The 12,272-nt window shown below is 37.6% G+C and overlaps 3 protein-coding genes across 6 annotated transcripts; 2 read left to right on the top strand and 1 right to left on the bottom strand.

Annotated features, from left to right (window-relative positions):
* The first annotated feature begins 1,832 nt into the window (after nt 1-1,832).
* LOC117621266 (gibberellin 20 oxidase 3-like) lies at nt 1,833-3,636 on the top strand. The gene is made up of 3 exons (XM_034351644.1): nt 1,833-2,436; nt 2,563-2,884; nt 3,104-3,636. The coding sequence occupies exons 1-3, from the start codon at nt 1,910-1,912 to the stop codon at nt 3,407-3,409; spliced, it is 1,155 nt and encodes a 384-aa protein (XP_034207535.1). The 5' UTR covers nt 1,833-1,909; the 3' UTR covers nt 3,410-3,636.
* Nucleotides 3,637-4,711: 1,075 nt separating this feature from the next.
* On the bottom strand, nt 4,712-7,755 carry LOC117615350 (GTPase LSG1-2). The gene is made up of 5 exons (XM_034344418.1): nt 7,253-7,755; nt 6,845-7,115; nt 6,692-6,748; nt 6,213-6,292; nt 4,712-6,125 (listed from the first exon to the last, which is right to left on the bottom strand). The coding sequence occupies exons 1-5, from the start codon at nt 7,474-7,476 to the stop codon at nt 4,997-4,999; spliced, it is 1,761 nt and encodes a 586-aa protein (XP_034200309.1). The 5' UTR covers nt 7,477-7,755; the 3' UTR covers nt 4,712-4,996.
* A 766-nt stretch (nt 7,756-8,521) lies between these two features.
* LOC117633623 (neuroguidin) lies at nt 8,522-12,016 on the top strand. Of its 4 annotated transcripts, none has more exons than XM_034367309.1 (9): nt 8,522-8,680; nt 9,184-9,250; nt 9,345-9,432; nt 9,767-9,946; nt 10,042-10,230; nt 10,321-10,494; nt 10,579-10,733; nt 10,838-10,967; nt 11,692-12,016. In XM_034367309.1, the coding sequence occupies exons 2-9, from the start codon at nt 9,201-9,203 to the stop codon at nt 11,701-11,703; spliced, it is 978 nt and encodes a 325-aa protein (XP_034223200.1). In that variant the 5' UTR covers nt 8,522-8,680; nt 9,184-9,200; the 3' UTR covers nt 11,704-12,016. The 4 variants fall into 4 exon arrangements, with proteins under 4 accessions (XP_034223200.1, XP_034223185.1, XP_034223193.1 ...); XM_034367294.1 differs by having other exon boundaries at nt 9,179-9,250; XM_034367302.1 differs by having other exon boundaries at nt 8,522-8,688; nt 9,179-9,250.
* The last annotated feature ends 256 nt before the right edge of the window (nt 12,017-12,272 follow it).

Below are 12,272 nucleotides of genomic sequence, written 5' to 3'. Positions count from 1 at the left end.
TCACACATTAAGAATTGAAATTTTTAGTTAAATGAGGATAATATGGTAAATTTACATTTTTTTCATATTAAAAAAATTAAAAACAAAATCATATAATAGGTCTTACTTTTATAAAACATAACTACCCATATTATCTTTTTTTAATTCTAAAAATAAAATAAAAAATAAAAAATAAAACCAATTGACACATGCGTGAGCATGTGCCAAAGGGCTAGTAAAAAATATAAACCAAAATATCAAAGGTGGGATTATGCTGAAAATATTGGGTTTTTTTAGCTTCCTTGGCTTATTGATTGATTGATCTTGTGTGTGAGAGAGAGAGAGAGAGAGAGAGAGAGAGAGAGAGAGAGATCCAATTTCATTGAGCTTGTCATGTTTCATCTGATTAAATTTAGAAGTATATCAATAAAGATACACATTACATTACCACTTTCATAATAAACATTGATATATATTTTGGCAAAAAGTCATTTTTGTCCTTCTAGTTTGACGATTTGCCACTTTTGTTTATGTAGTTTCAATTTTGTCAAATTTGACCTTGTAGTTTTCAATTCAAAGCAATTGAAGAACGCATTTCAATTTATGTCAAATCTCTCCCAATTTCATTACGCAATGACCATATTACACTCACGTGAAAGGGTATTTTGGTCTAATCGAGCCAAATTCCTCCCAATTCACCGAAATTTACCAATAATAAAACTCTTTTAAGAGGACCAATGAGTTGTAATGTAGGATCAATAGCCATTCCTTATAAATCAGTAGTGTTGGGCATGGCAGATGTTCTTTAGTTGGTGGGCTGAAACTGTAAGTTATAGTCTTATACCTAGAAATATTAGTTGAGGTTCGCCCAGCCCAATACCTCATTTTGGTTCACCCACGCCACGACGGCGGCTCATATTAACTCTGCTCCACCCTCGGTGCAGTGTTGATAGAGGAGACTTATGTCGGTGAAAATCATGTGCCAACACCCAGTGCAGGAGACTTATGTGGTCCCTCAAATGGTTACAACCTATGCTCTCTAAAGTGCGTTGCTGATTGTTTTGGTTTGGATGGAAATAGGTGGGCAAGTTAAAAGTACTGGGACTCGGTTGTTATACTTGGTAGTATGCAGTGTACAGGACTAATGACTAACAACAGTTCTGATCTCTTGGACCACAGGAGTCCAAGAGATTTGTGGTCACTCACCGTTAGATGTAAATTTAACGGTTCATTCAATCTTACACTCATTTTAAGAAACTTTTTTAAACAATTGGATTAATATTCAATAGTAAGTGACCACAATCTCTTGGACTCCTGTGGTCTAAGAGATCAGGATTGTGACTAACAATTTCACTTTTCTTCTTCTCTCTTGCTCGTAGCAAGTTCATCGGTATTAGATGTGATGCATTGTATATAGTTATTTCAAATACATTGTACATATCCAAATTACAAGGAGTTGATAATAATTAATGAAACTTTATTTGAAAATAATACTATGTAAAGACACATCCAAATTTGTTTTAAATCAATACTATACAATGAACTCCTCGCATGGCCAAAAGTAATTGCCATATGTATAGTAATTATTTCGTTTGTTTGGCAAGATTGAGAAAATTAGTACATAGAAAAACACCCATAATACAAGTTAATTGTATTATTATTTTTCCAAACAAGTTAATTGTATTTGTATGGAAAGCAATGAAAATTTCTTTCTTTTTAAATCTTTTTATCCAAACATGCTCGGCACATATCAAAAAAGAATAATTACTACTAAAAATTGATCTGAATTACATTTCCCTTGATATAGAGTTGTCTTCCCAGACCCCATATGGATTGTATATAAATTCCCTGCATACCTCCACCTATTCTCAATTGTCCGTGTCTCTCTCTCTCAATCTTAAGCAAAAAAGAAAAAAGAAAATTGTCCAATATGGCTTCAAGTCCCTCTGTTCTCTTGTCCTCTCCTCCTCCTACAGCAAAGGATGGTTCTCGTTTTATTGACTCAAATTACCTGCAAAAACAATCCCATGTGCCCGCTAATTTCAAATGGCCTGAGGAGGACGCGGCTTCTGCTCAAGAAGAGCTGAATGCGCCAGTAGTGGATCTTGAGGGCTTCTTCAATGGTGATGTTGTGGCAACTGAGAATGCTGCCAAGCTCATTAGGTCTTCTTGCTTGAGGCACGGCTTTTTCCAAGTGACCAACCATAGGGTTGATGCAGATCTCATCCAACTCGCTTATGATCATGTGGATGATTTCTTCAATCTTCCCATCGAGGAGAAAATAAAGGTACAGAGGCGTCCTGGTAGCCCTTATGGCTATTCGGGTGCCCATATGGATCGATTTTCGTCCAATTTGCCATGGAAGGAAACTTTTTCTTTTGCTTTCCAAGACGGTCCAGAAAAAACTGTGGCCGATTACTTCAAATTCACCATAAGCAAAGATTTCGAACAAACAGGGTAAGTAAGACACATGAGTAGAGCAATGTTATATGTATGTACGTATCACATGTTATTATAGTTAGGTATTAAATTTTATAGAGCACGTACTCTTAATTAATTTTTGGGCTTCCTTTTTGTACGTAGGTTGGTGTATCAAAAGTATAGTGAAGCAATGCACTCTTTGTCTCTTTCAATTATGGAACTCCTGGCAATCGGGTTGGGAGTGGATCGGATGCTCTATAGAGAGTTCTTTGAAGATGCTGTGTCTATCATGAGAACCAACTTATATCCAACTTGCCAAGAGCCAAATCTTTCTCTTGGAACTGGACCTCATTGTGATCCTAATGCCCTCACCATTCTTCACCAAGACTTGGTTGGAGGGCTTGATGTGTTTGTTGACAACAAATGGCACAAGGTTCGGCCTGTTCTTGGTGCCCTAGTCATCAACATTGGAGACGTCTTCGCGGTACGTAACGTATACTCTAATCCTAACCCTTTTCCTTTTATAATTAATTTAATTCAATCATTCATTTAAAAATTAATTATTGTCATCGATCAAGTTGCTATATATATGTATATACAAACGCATGCGTGCATGCATGTACTGAATATTAATTAAATTAGTTTAATTGACTAATAATTAATTATAATTAGTGCTAATTATGAGTATCAATTAATCTTGCAGGCATTATCGAATGGCATATACCGGAGTTGCTTGCACAGGGCTGCTGTGAACAGCCACAAGGAGAGGAGGTCTTTGGTCTTCTTTATGTGTCCTAGAGCTGACAAGGTGGTGAAGCCCGCAGAGGAACTTGTGCGCAAAGGTGAGGGAGGCACAAGAAAGTTTCCGGATTTCACATGGTCAGATTTGCTTGAATTCACTCAAAACCATTACAGGGTTAACGAAACTACCCTCGAAAACTTCACCGACTGGTTCCTTTCTGCTGATCGTTCCAATTTCAAACCGACCCATTTCAAAACGTCCCATTGATAATTTACATCTGTCTATGAAGATTGAAGAGCTCTAGCTAGCTAGCATGGAGATGTCATGGAGTGCACCAAGAAAAAGTTTTAAATTTTTATTTTCTAATATATTTCGGTCCTTGTTGGCATGACCCACATTAACAAAATCCTAGAAGTTAAAACTTCTAAAAAGGAAAAAAGAAGATGTTATTTTTCTTGTTGTTGAAGTGTTACCATTTAATAAAGCTGGCTATTTAATCTGACCTATTGGTTCCTGACTAGGCCTAATTTCGCCTCGTAGTTTTTATAGCCTTTATATTAATTAATACTGTTAGAAGTTTTATTAAATGGAAATTAAAATGAAAAAGCTATGACTATTAAAGTTTGAAATAAAGTTCATTTTTTAAGTGAAGAGATGCATCACTTGCCTTTTCAGATTAAGTCACATACTTTGAGAAATGGCTTTTCATCATCTATAAATAGAGAAGCCCACTACATTATTTTGTGTTCAATCAATTCATGGATATCAAGTTTTCTGGAGCATTTCTTTACATTAGTTTCTTAGAATTTTGAGAGTAGCTTAAGAGAGAGTTCATACACAAGTCTGCATTCTTTATTCTTGTGGTTTGGAGTGCTACTACCACAAGGAGGTCGTTGTATCCTAAGAGACATTTGTCATTAGAACCTTGAAGCACCAGTGAGGGACAATTTCATCTTAAGAAGATAGAACGGAAGTGTTGAGTGTATACAAGACGTCTAGTGTGGATCATTTGTGTATTCGGATCAGAGGAGGCCTTAGATTAGGAGTACAAAATGTAATGTATTGGCTGAGCTTTTTTGGTTTCTTTTTTAGTATGGATATATGGATATGTACAGGATGCCATTCTACTGTTTATATAATGAATGGCTTGTTGGATGAAGATGCTTATAAAGTTGGTTTTGCCTAAATTCTCTCTGTTCTTTTGATTGATTCTATTATTGCATACTACCACAACACCCCCAAATTTCAATTACAAATTATAACCAACAAAAGTGAATGAGTCGATTATTGGTGTTAAAAGAATAAGCAACTAAATCATTAGTGCTGGCCACATAGACTCAACTCCAGATAGCATCTGACCAGAATCAGATTCACTGCAATTACATAAAACACATATGACTAGCAACAGCTTCATTGCATGTCACATTGAAAACTCTTTTGAGTACAAGGTCTGAAATATATTTTTGGCACTCAACGCACTAATAAAGAAGAATAGCACAAGAAGCAAACCCTGATGACAGAGAATCATTAGACTAAAGGAGGGTCATGAAATTCATGCACCAGTAGAACTATTTCGGTTCCAATTCTGAAAACTTTTCATTTATGATCAAAATCTACCTCCACGAGAAGACGGGATATCTATAGCTATTCTATCATAAAATGATACAGAATATTGTTGGAATCTCAGACAATATGACAAAGATAAAAGAATGCTGAAACGAAAACTGGTGGTACATCTAATGGTAGATCTAAACAAACTATCCAGGAGATTGTAGGCATGCCTATTGGAAGTAAAATCTGCAGGCAGACTTTCAGAACAGGTTCTAATATAATCATCAGTTGATTAAACATCAGTTATATTGTATTTTTTTTTTCAACAAAACATTCCGGCACTTTATTTCCAAAATTGCATCTTGCTACTGGCATTCCATCACCACCATCATTCCCGACTCTCCAGGTGCGATCCTTTTTCCTTTGAGGCTTTTTGTGTTGTTTATGAGATGCAGTGGGCTTCTTGACAGTGACTTTCTTCTTGGTAGCAAGCCCATTAGCTATGTCAAATGAATTGAGGTCATCCAGGGCATGATCAAGCTCCGGTACGTTTTCACCTTCAGCATCTGCAGGGTTTTCGTTATCAGAGGCGTCCGATTCATGCTGTTCAGACAAGCTGTGTTCCGCAACATCTTCTTCATTGGTCATTCCAGGAGGCATTTGGTAATGGGGCAGCTTCCCATCAATGTAATCCTTCAAAATTTGGCGTGCAGCTCTCGTTTCATCAGGGAGCCCACTTGAGGCAACATACCCACGAGAGGCACAGTAGGCCCTCAGAAACTCTGCTGCCAGAGGTGGCCGAGACTGCAGTTCATATGATTTGGGTTTTGGCAGATCAATCCTGTAAACTTCTTCAATAACATGTCTGGGAACTCGATTTGCCACTACCTGCACAGCCTCCCTATTCTCAGTCATTCGGTCAATTGGCAATACACCAGAGGCAATCATCTCATGTCTTGAGCTTGAAAAGGATGGAAAAACTAATCCAGGGCAGTCACATAGGGTTAACTCATCAGACATAATCAATGTTTGGAAATGCTTTGTCTTCCCAGGAGTAGAGGTAACACCTGTCTTCTTCTGGCCTACCAAGGCATTAATTGTCGAGCTCTTTCCCACATTTGGATAACCAACAAATCCCACAACTACATTACTCGAAGCTGAATTTCCTTGAAAACGGATCCTGGGTGAGCCTATACCACTGGATCCTGATTTCCTCCTCAGTTTGACTATCTCTTCTGCCTCAGACTGTAAACGAGTCAAAAGCTCAATCCTCCCATATATTTTTGTATCAGGGTCTTCTGATTCTTGCAGGCTATTTTCTGTCTTCCACGAGGAACTGAGATCTTTCCCCTCTGCAGCAGCTGAAGCAGCTTTAGCCGACCAAAACACAAAGAGAATATCTTGAGCACGAAAATATGTTGCCCACTTCTCTCTGAAGGAAAAGCCAAGTAATAAAAATATTTAGGAGGGTGTAAAATTGGAGAATAGATCAGATAATAATGGTTACAAAAATACCAACCTAACAGATAAAGGTAAGAGATCTGCTTTGTTAACGAGCAGCATTGTCCTTTTGTGCTCATCAACCTCTCGTGCATATACCTGTATCAGGAAACAAACATATCATGTAAAACTCATCCCCTAAGAGGAAAGAATCACAGTTTCTAAAAGTTCATTCAGAGAAAAACAACAACAACATTTCTGATTACTCTTCATTTCATTGCCTATAAGTATAAACAATTAGTTCTTGAAATCCAATGGAAGGGATTCCCACCATCAATAGAGACCCGACATAAGCAGGAAAAAATCAGTCCGAACACAAAGACAACGGTAACAACTTGCTCTTTCAAAACTTTCGAAGTCCTTATAGTAATTAAAGTCAGTATCAAGCACAAATTAATCACAATTTAAAATTTAAACAATGTGCTTATTCCCTTATCATCCATCCTCTAAAAATTAAACACCACAAGATGAAAACAAGCTATGAATTAGTAACATTACCTCAAGATCAGGGCAGCGATAGAACAGAGGGTCTCGTGCATCAACAACCATCACAAGCTGAAAACAAGAACAACCCATGTTAATTACATAACAGTAAATTGATAATGAAAAAAAGACAAGGCCGTGGACTTTCTATGAAAGAAACCATCTTACCAAATCGCTTCGCTCAACGACCCGCCATAGCTGCCTCCAAATATCGAGGTTCTTCTCGAAAGGAGTAAGAAGAAGCTTGTCGTTCTCCTCAAGCCGCGCAAGGCTTCTGCGCCAGGTCAAGAAGGCCTGGCTTTCGTTGGCATCAAGCTGCTCCACAGACATTTCAGGGGTCCACGGAGGCCTCCGTGGGACCCGCAGACTCCCGGCATGCAAGGCCTCCTCTTTCCTCTGCTGCTCCCTTCTCTGCTCTGGGCTTATCTCATTTCCATCCCTTCTCGCATTAAATTACAGAAAATGAAAAACCCAATTGATAAAATAAATAAAAAACAAAAACCCAATGCAATAATCCAAAAAATTAAGAAGAAAAAATTTAATTCATTTGAGGGAGGGGTCAATGGGGGAACTTACAAGTCGATTAGGAGGTTTGGGGTTGGGTTGTTGATGGAGAAAAGGCGGTCGGCCTCGTCGGCTTGTTCGATTATGGCGTCGATATCGCTGACTTCGGTGACAGATTCGAGAACCTTCTTCTGCTGCTTCTTGTACATGAGGCCTTTCTCTTTCGTCTGCTGAACCATCTGGTTGTGTTGTCTCACCAGAGCCCTACCCAGCCCCGTTTTCTCGTTCTTCCCCATTCTCTCTCTCTCTCTCTCTATCTCTCTCTCTCTCAGCCTCAGAGTAGTTTTTGTTACACAAACCCTTTGATATACAAACCAAGACTTCAAGTTTCAAGTTTTTTGGTGCTGTAATTTCTGGTTTCAGGTTAGGGTTCGCGACTCCCCTAAATACCAAGTTCTGAAATACTTAAGCATAGAGTTCCAGTTGGGGATGGGGATGGGGATGTTTGTGTCGTGGTGGTGGGTTGCTATTTTTCTTTTTTCTTTTTTCTTTTAGTTTTTACTTTTTCTTATCAATTTAGTAGGGCAACACAAAATTTTGAGGAAAGAGTGGCTAGCTAAACAACCTTTGGACGTGTCTTTATTTTCATTTTTTCTTTTTAATTAAAGGGATAAAATTGGAGCTTTATGTACAAATTTTTATGAAGTTGGGTGTCTAAAAACTTTTTTGATTTTCTCTAGAGATATTTAACGAAATTGGATAAAAGTGACAGAGACACACAAAATTTCATGACCGCTTGAAGGCACTCCAAAAGTTTGGACCAATTCAATTAACATGTCATATATGTACTCCTTGCATAAATAATAAATAAAAAAAAGTCATATATATACCCTTATTAATCCCAATTAGTATTTGTATGAATTATTTACATTAACACTTCTTAAGGTTTTTGGTATTTTCACAAAACTCCTGAAGTTTCGAAAATTATACGAACACCTCCTGAAATTTTAAATTTTCATAAAACCCATTTTCATTGATTTTTAGTCCAAATATTAATGATTTTATATATATATAATTTATGCAAATGACAAAGTTAGTCTCTGATATTATATTGCACATATATTCAATAAGGTTAAATTTATATTATATAAAATTATTAATTTTTGAAACCTAAAAGTTTTGATGAAAATACCGAAAATATCATGAAATGTTAATGTAAGTAACTCTATTTGTACTAATTTTCCAAATAAATAAAATAAAATAAAATAAAAAGCGGGAGGTTTAGTGCTAGGGCTTAAATTTTGATGCGTAGGTCCTAAACCCCTTCTTTCTGTTCTTTTCTTTTCTTGGAAAAAAAGGGCCAAACTAAAACCTCAAGCACAACACCTTCTTCCTCCTCGCTGCTTCTCTTCGTCACGGTCTCTCTCGCAGCGCAGCCTGTCTTCCTCCCACTAACAGTCCAGGCCACAGCCGCTATCTCTCTCTCTCTCTCTCTCTCTCTCTCTCTCTCAGGTCTCTCTCATCTTCTTCTTCCTCTGCTGATTTATTCTCTCTCTCTCTCTCTCTCTCTCTCTCTCTCTCTCTCTCTCTCATCAAGCTCTATGTTTTGTTGATGTTTTCCCCCGCTAAGATTGGGCAAAAGCCATGTGCTTGCTGAGCTCCTTTGAGCTGTCTGTATGGTAAAGTGGGAATTTAGGGCTACCCAAATGAGCATTTCAATCCCTGATTTAGTTGCTCCGTTCTTTTTTTTGTTTATCAATTTTGGATATTATTATGTCTCGTTAAATTTGTATTTTTATCCGCAAAAAATTATAACAAAAATAATTATCTGGGAATTCTGAAGGTTTTGTTTGATTTATGGAACCGTAATTTATTTATCATAGTTACCAATTATGTTTCTTTGGCAAGGAATTCTTGAAAGAGCCCACATCCATGAGTATTGTGCTCATATTTTTCTATTCTTAAAAGGCTTCTGATTAATATTTTTACCGATTGCATAGAAAAGTAAAGCTTCAAAGGCATGGAGGACGCTACAATTTCAAACGCAAGCTCTGAAGATAGAGTAAAGGCGTAAGTTAAACTTGTGAAGGTGCAGTGATGCTAAATGCTAATTGGATTTGATAGTCAAATTCTGATTTTTACTTCTATTGCTTCTGTTTTTCAGAGAAGCTCCTCAGCTTGCTGCTGTGCTGAAGGAAATGAAGGAAGGATTAGATACAGTGAGGATCAAAGTCCAAGCTTTAACTGCAAAGGTAAATATGTCCCTGTTTCTTGGGTCATTGTAATTTCGCTGTGGCTCCATTTCTTGCGGTGCAGAAATGTTTGCTTTCTAAAAATTTGTGCCACTTGTTAGGTTTTAGGAAAACCATATCTAGATTGGTAGTGCTTTCATTGAGGCCTAAACTTAACGCAAGGGATGGAAAAAGCATTTCCACCAGAAAACTTGTTTTTCTTATAAGTTTCTCACTTTTTGCAGAATCAATATTTCCGTAACAATTGGAGATTATAGAAATCCCAACGGGCTGTTAGTATACCAAGCATGCTAAGGCACATGTGTCATTTTTATTTTTCTTCTCCGTGTATCAGGTGAAATCAAATAATTATCCAACAGCGGAAGGGATAAGCTATCTTGAAGCCAAGCATTTGCTGCTCTTAAACTATTGCCAGTCACTTGTCTATTACTTGCTTCGCAAGGCTAGAGGGTTCTCAATAAATGGCCATCCCTTTGTTCAGAGCCTCGTGGAGATAAGGTTGTTTCTGGAAAAGGTATGGCGTCTTGGTATCTGTTTTTCTTTCTCCTGCCATTCTGGTAACCTGTGTAATCAGTCACTAATCAGTTCTCACCCTTTTGGTTGCAAAAGATTCGACCCATTGACAAGAAGCTACAGTACCAAATCGAGAAGCTCACCAAGGTTACTGCAAGCACAACTGAGAATGTACAGCCAGGTGAAAAGGAATCACAAGCGGGTGTGCCTCAGCAAACAGACGATTTGTTGAAATATCGCCCGAACCCTGACATGCTAGTTAGCAAAGCAGATGTGACTTCTAAGGTGAAATGCACATCATTACAGTATTTGAATTCCTCTTTTCCCACCTGCTGGACCATTTAAAAGGTTTTTTCTTCTCTTTATGTATTGTAGGATGGTAATGATGTGTATCGACCTCCCAAATTTGCCCCCACTTCGATGGAGGAAGATAAGTTGTCAAAGCAGGACAAAAATGCATTGAGAAAGGAAAAGAATACTCTACGACAAGCTAGGCAGAGTGCTTTTGTTAGGGAACTGGTGGATGATTTGGAGGGGAGGCCTGAAGAGGTTTGTTGTGGACTGTTTTTGTGGGGTTACAAGGCTTGAATGCTGGATTTTCTCATAATTGCTTACTATTATGTCAAATTACAGATTGTAGAAAGTGTTGGAGCTGAAAGTTTAGAACTAGCCAGATACAGGGCAAAGATGGAGGACCGTGCACGGCAAGAAGAGGAGCTTTTTATGCGTGCTCCTATTACAAAGAAGGAGAAACAGAGGGAGAAACACTTAAAGAAGTCAAGAAATGGGTATGCACACTTAAAAATTAATTTATGGTATTATTCTCAATTATGTCAAATTTATTTGGGTAGAATTTGCTGTTGGCTGACTGTTCTGAACTTGTATATATCAGGTTGCTTGGTTTGACGGACAATTTCTATGATGAAGTCAAAACTTTACCTTTGGAAGATGAAAATGATGGGCAGATTCCAAGCTTCAGTAGTGCTAGGGGTGGAATGGGGGGAAGACATAAGAAGCGCAAGGTATATCATGTTGGTCTCAGAATAAAGATCAAATTTAATTTATGAAATATATATTCTCCTCTTTTGCTCCGAATCAGCTGCATCCATGAAGTTCTGTTTCACTTGAACTTTAATCTTGCGTGGTTGTTAGGGATTTGTACGCATGTTGTCTGTCTGTGATAACTTTCTTATATATCCATTAAGTGGTTGGTTGTACTAAATATATGTTTTCAAAGTTTAGTTAATTAAAAGCCTCTTGAAAATGAGAAAGCAGGTCCTGTTCTCATGGGCATGCATGTGCTTTTGTACACAAATCATTTATGGGGCCTCCCTTATTTGTATTTATATGAAAAACTTTAGCTAATATGTATGCTTCGTGCTTGAATCATGAAATCAGCCTTTAGATAATCTGTAAAAGGATTGTTATGGCATCTAATTAAGACTGTTGATGAATGACTGCACTATGCTTATTAGAGTATTGGGCGGTGGGCTATAACTTGCCATGATTATGCACTTCTTTCCCCATCCCAACTTATCTAGGAATGCCTGCATTTGTTTTTCTCCATTATATATGCTGCTAGACAAACTGTCTGACCTTTTTTCTTCTGTATTTGTGTTTATTTTCCTACGGTTTTTATCGGGCTTTTTTTTTCTTATATATATTATATATTAATATTATGCAAAGGTTTATTGCCCTAGTATTTGCTTATAGTGAAGGCATTGACAATTTTGGTCCATTGTGCAGATGAGGCGTTGAAGGATAAACCAGCCTGACAACTCCAACGATTTCCTTGCTGATCTAAATTCCTATTGCTATAGTCGCATGAAATGGCTTCCTTCAAATCTGAAGTGTTTTTGTCTTTTTCTTTTGAGCGGCAGTTTCTTCTGATTAGAAGAAGGGGGGGTGGGGTGTGGGTAGAGAAAGGAGTGAGCAAGTAGGGGGAAAATTTTGTTATTTGGACCGACCAGAATCATTTGTTTTAATGGTTTTTTTTTTTTTTTTTTTTTTCTTCTAGACATGTATGTTTCTGCTTTTGCAGAAATCGGAATGAGATTAATAGGTTTACGTATACACGATGTGCTATCTAACCTAACCCTAAAATCAAAGGACACCCAACAGTGATTTACTTATCTTGCGTCAATCTTTTATATGCAATTACCAGTTTATAAAGTACCATTCAAATCCCATAGTTGGTGGATTAAGGGTCAATCCAAGCTTAATCTGAGAAGTTTGACCTGACTTTGAGTTTGCATTCCAGTTCAACTTTACTGTGCCAGGGGAATCGGGGTCGGAAGATTGCTCCAGCATCCCTTGAAGTTGGCCTT

This window comes from Prunus dulcis, chromosome 1 (genome assembly GCF_902201215.1).
Source record: "Prunus dulcis chromosome 1, ALMONDv2, whole genome shotgun sequence".
Classification (NCBI taxonomy): Eukaryota; Viridiplantae; Streptophyta; class Magnoliopsida; order Rosales; family Rosaceae; genus Prunus; species Prunus dulcis.
Note: the sequence above shows the minus strand (reverse complement) of the source record. Positions and strands in the feature narration are given on the sequence as shown.

What these genes read in the sequence shown, in the direction of transcription:
- LOC117621266 (XM_034351644.1), top strand. Translation starts at nt 1,910, where the DNA reads ATGGCTTCAAGTCCCTCTGTTCTCTTGTCCTCTCCTCCTCCTACAGCA. An exon ending in AAAGATTTCGAACAAACAGG is followed by an intron (nt 2,437 to 2,562) that starts GTAAGTAAGACA and finishes TTTTGTACGTAG; the next exon opens with GTTGGTGTATCAAAAGTATA. An exon ending in ACATTGGAGACGTCTTCGCG is followed by an intron (nt 2,885 to 3,103) that starts GTACGTAACGTA and finishes TTAATCTTGCAG; the next exon opens with GCATTATCGAATGGCATATA.
- LOC117633623 (XM_034367309.1), top strand. Translation starts at nt 9,201, where the DNA reads ATGGAGGACGCTACAATTTCAAACGCAAGCTCTGAAGATAGAGTAAAG. An exon ending in TCCAAGCTTTAACTGCAAAG is followed by an intron (nt 9,433 to 9,766) that starts GTAAATATGTCC and finishes TCCGTGTATCAG; the next exon opens with GTGAAATCAAATAATTATCC. An exon ending in TAAGGTTGTTTCTGGAAAAG is followed by an intron (nt 9,947 to 10,041) that starts GTATGGCGTCTT and finishes TGGTTGCAAAAG; the next exon opens with ATTCGACCCATTGACAAGAA.
- LOC117615350 (XM_034344418.1), bottom strand. Translation starts at nt 7,476, where the DNA reads ATGGGGAAGAACGAGAAAACGGGGCTGGGTAGGGCTCTGGTGAGACAA. An exon ending in TCGTTGAGCGAAGCGATTTG is followed by an intron (nt 6,749 to 6,844) that starts GTAAGATGGTTT and finishes TCTTGTTTTCAG; the next exon opens with CTTGTGATGGTTGTTGATGC. An exon ending in ATCGCTGCCCTGATCTTGAG is followed by an intron (nt 6,293 to 6,691) that starts GTAATGTTACTA and finishes TTCCTGATACAG; the next exon opens with GTATATGCACGAGAGGTTGA.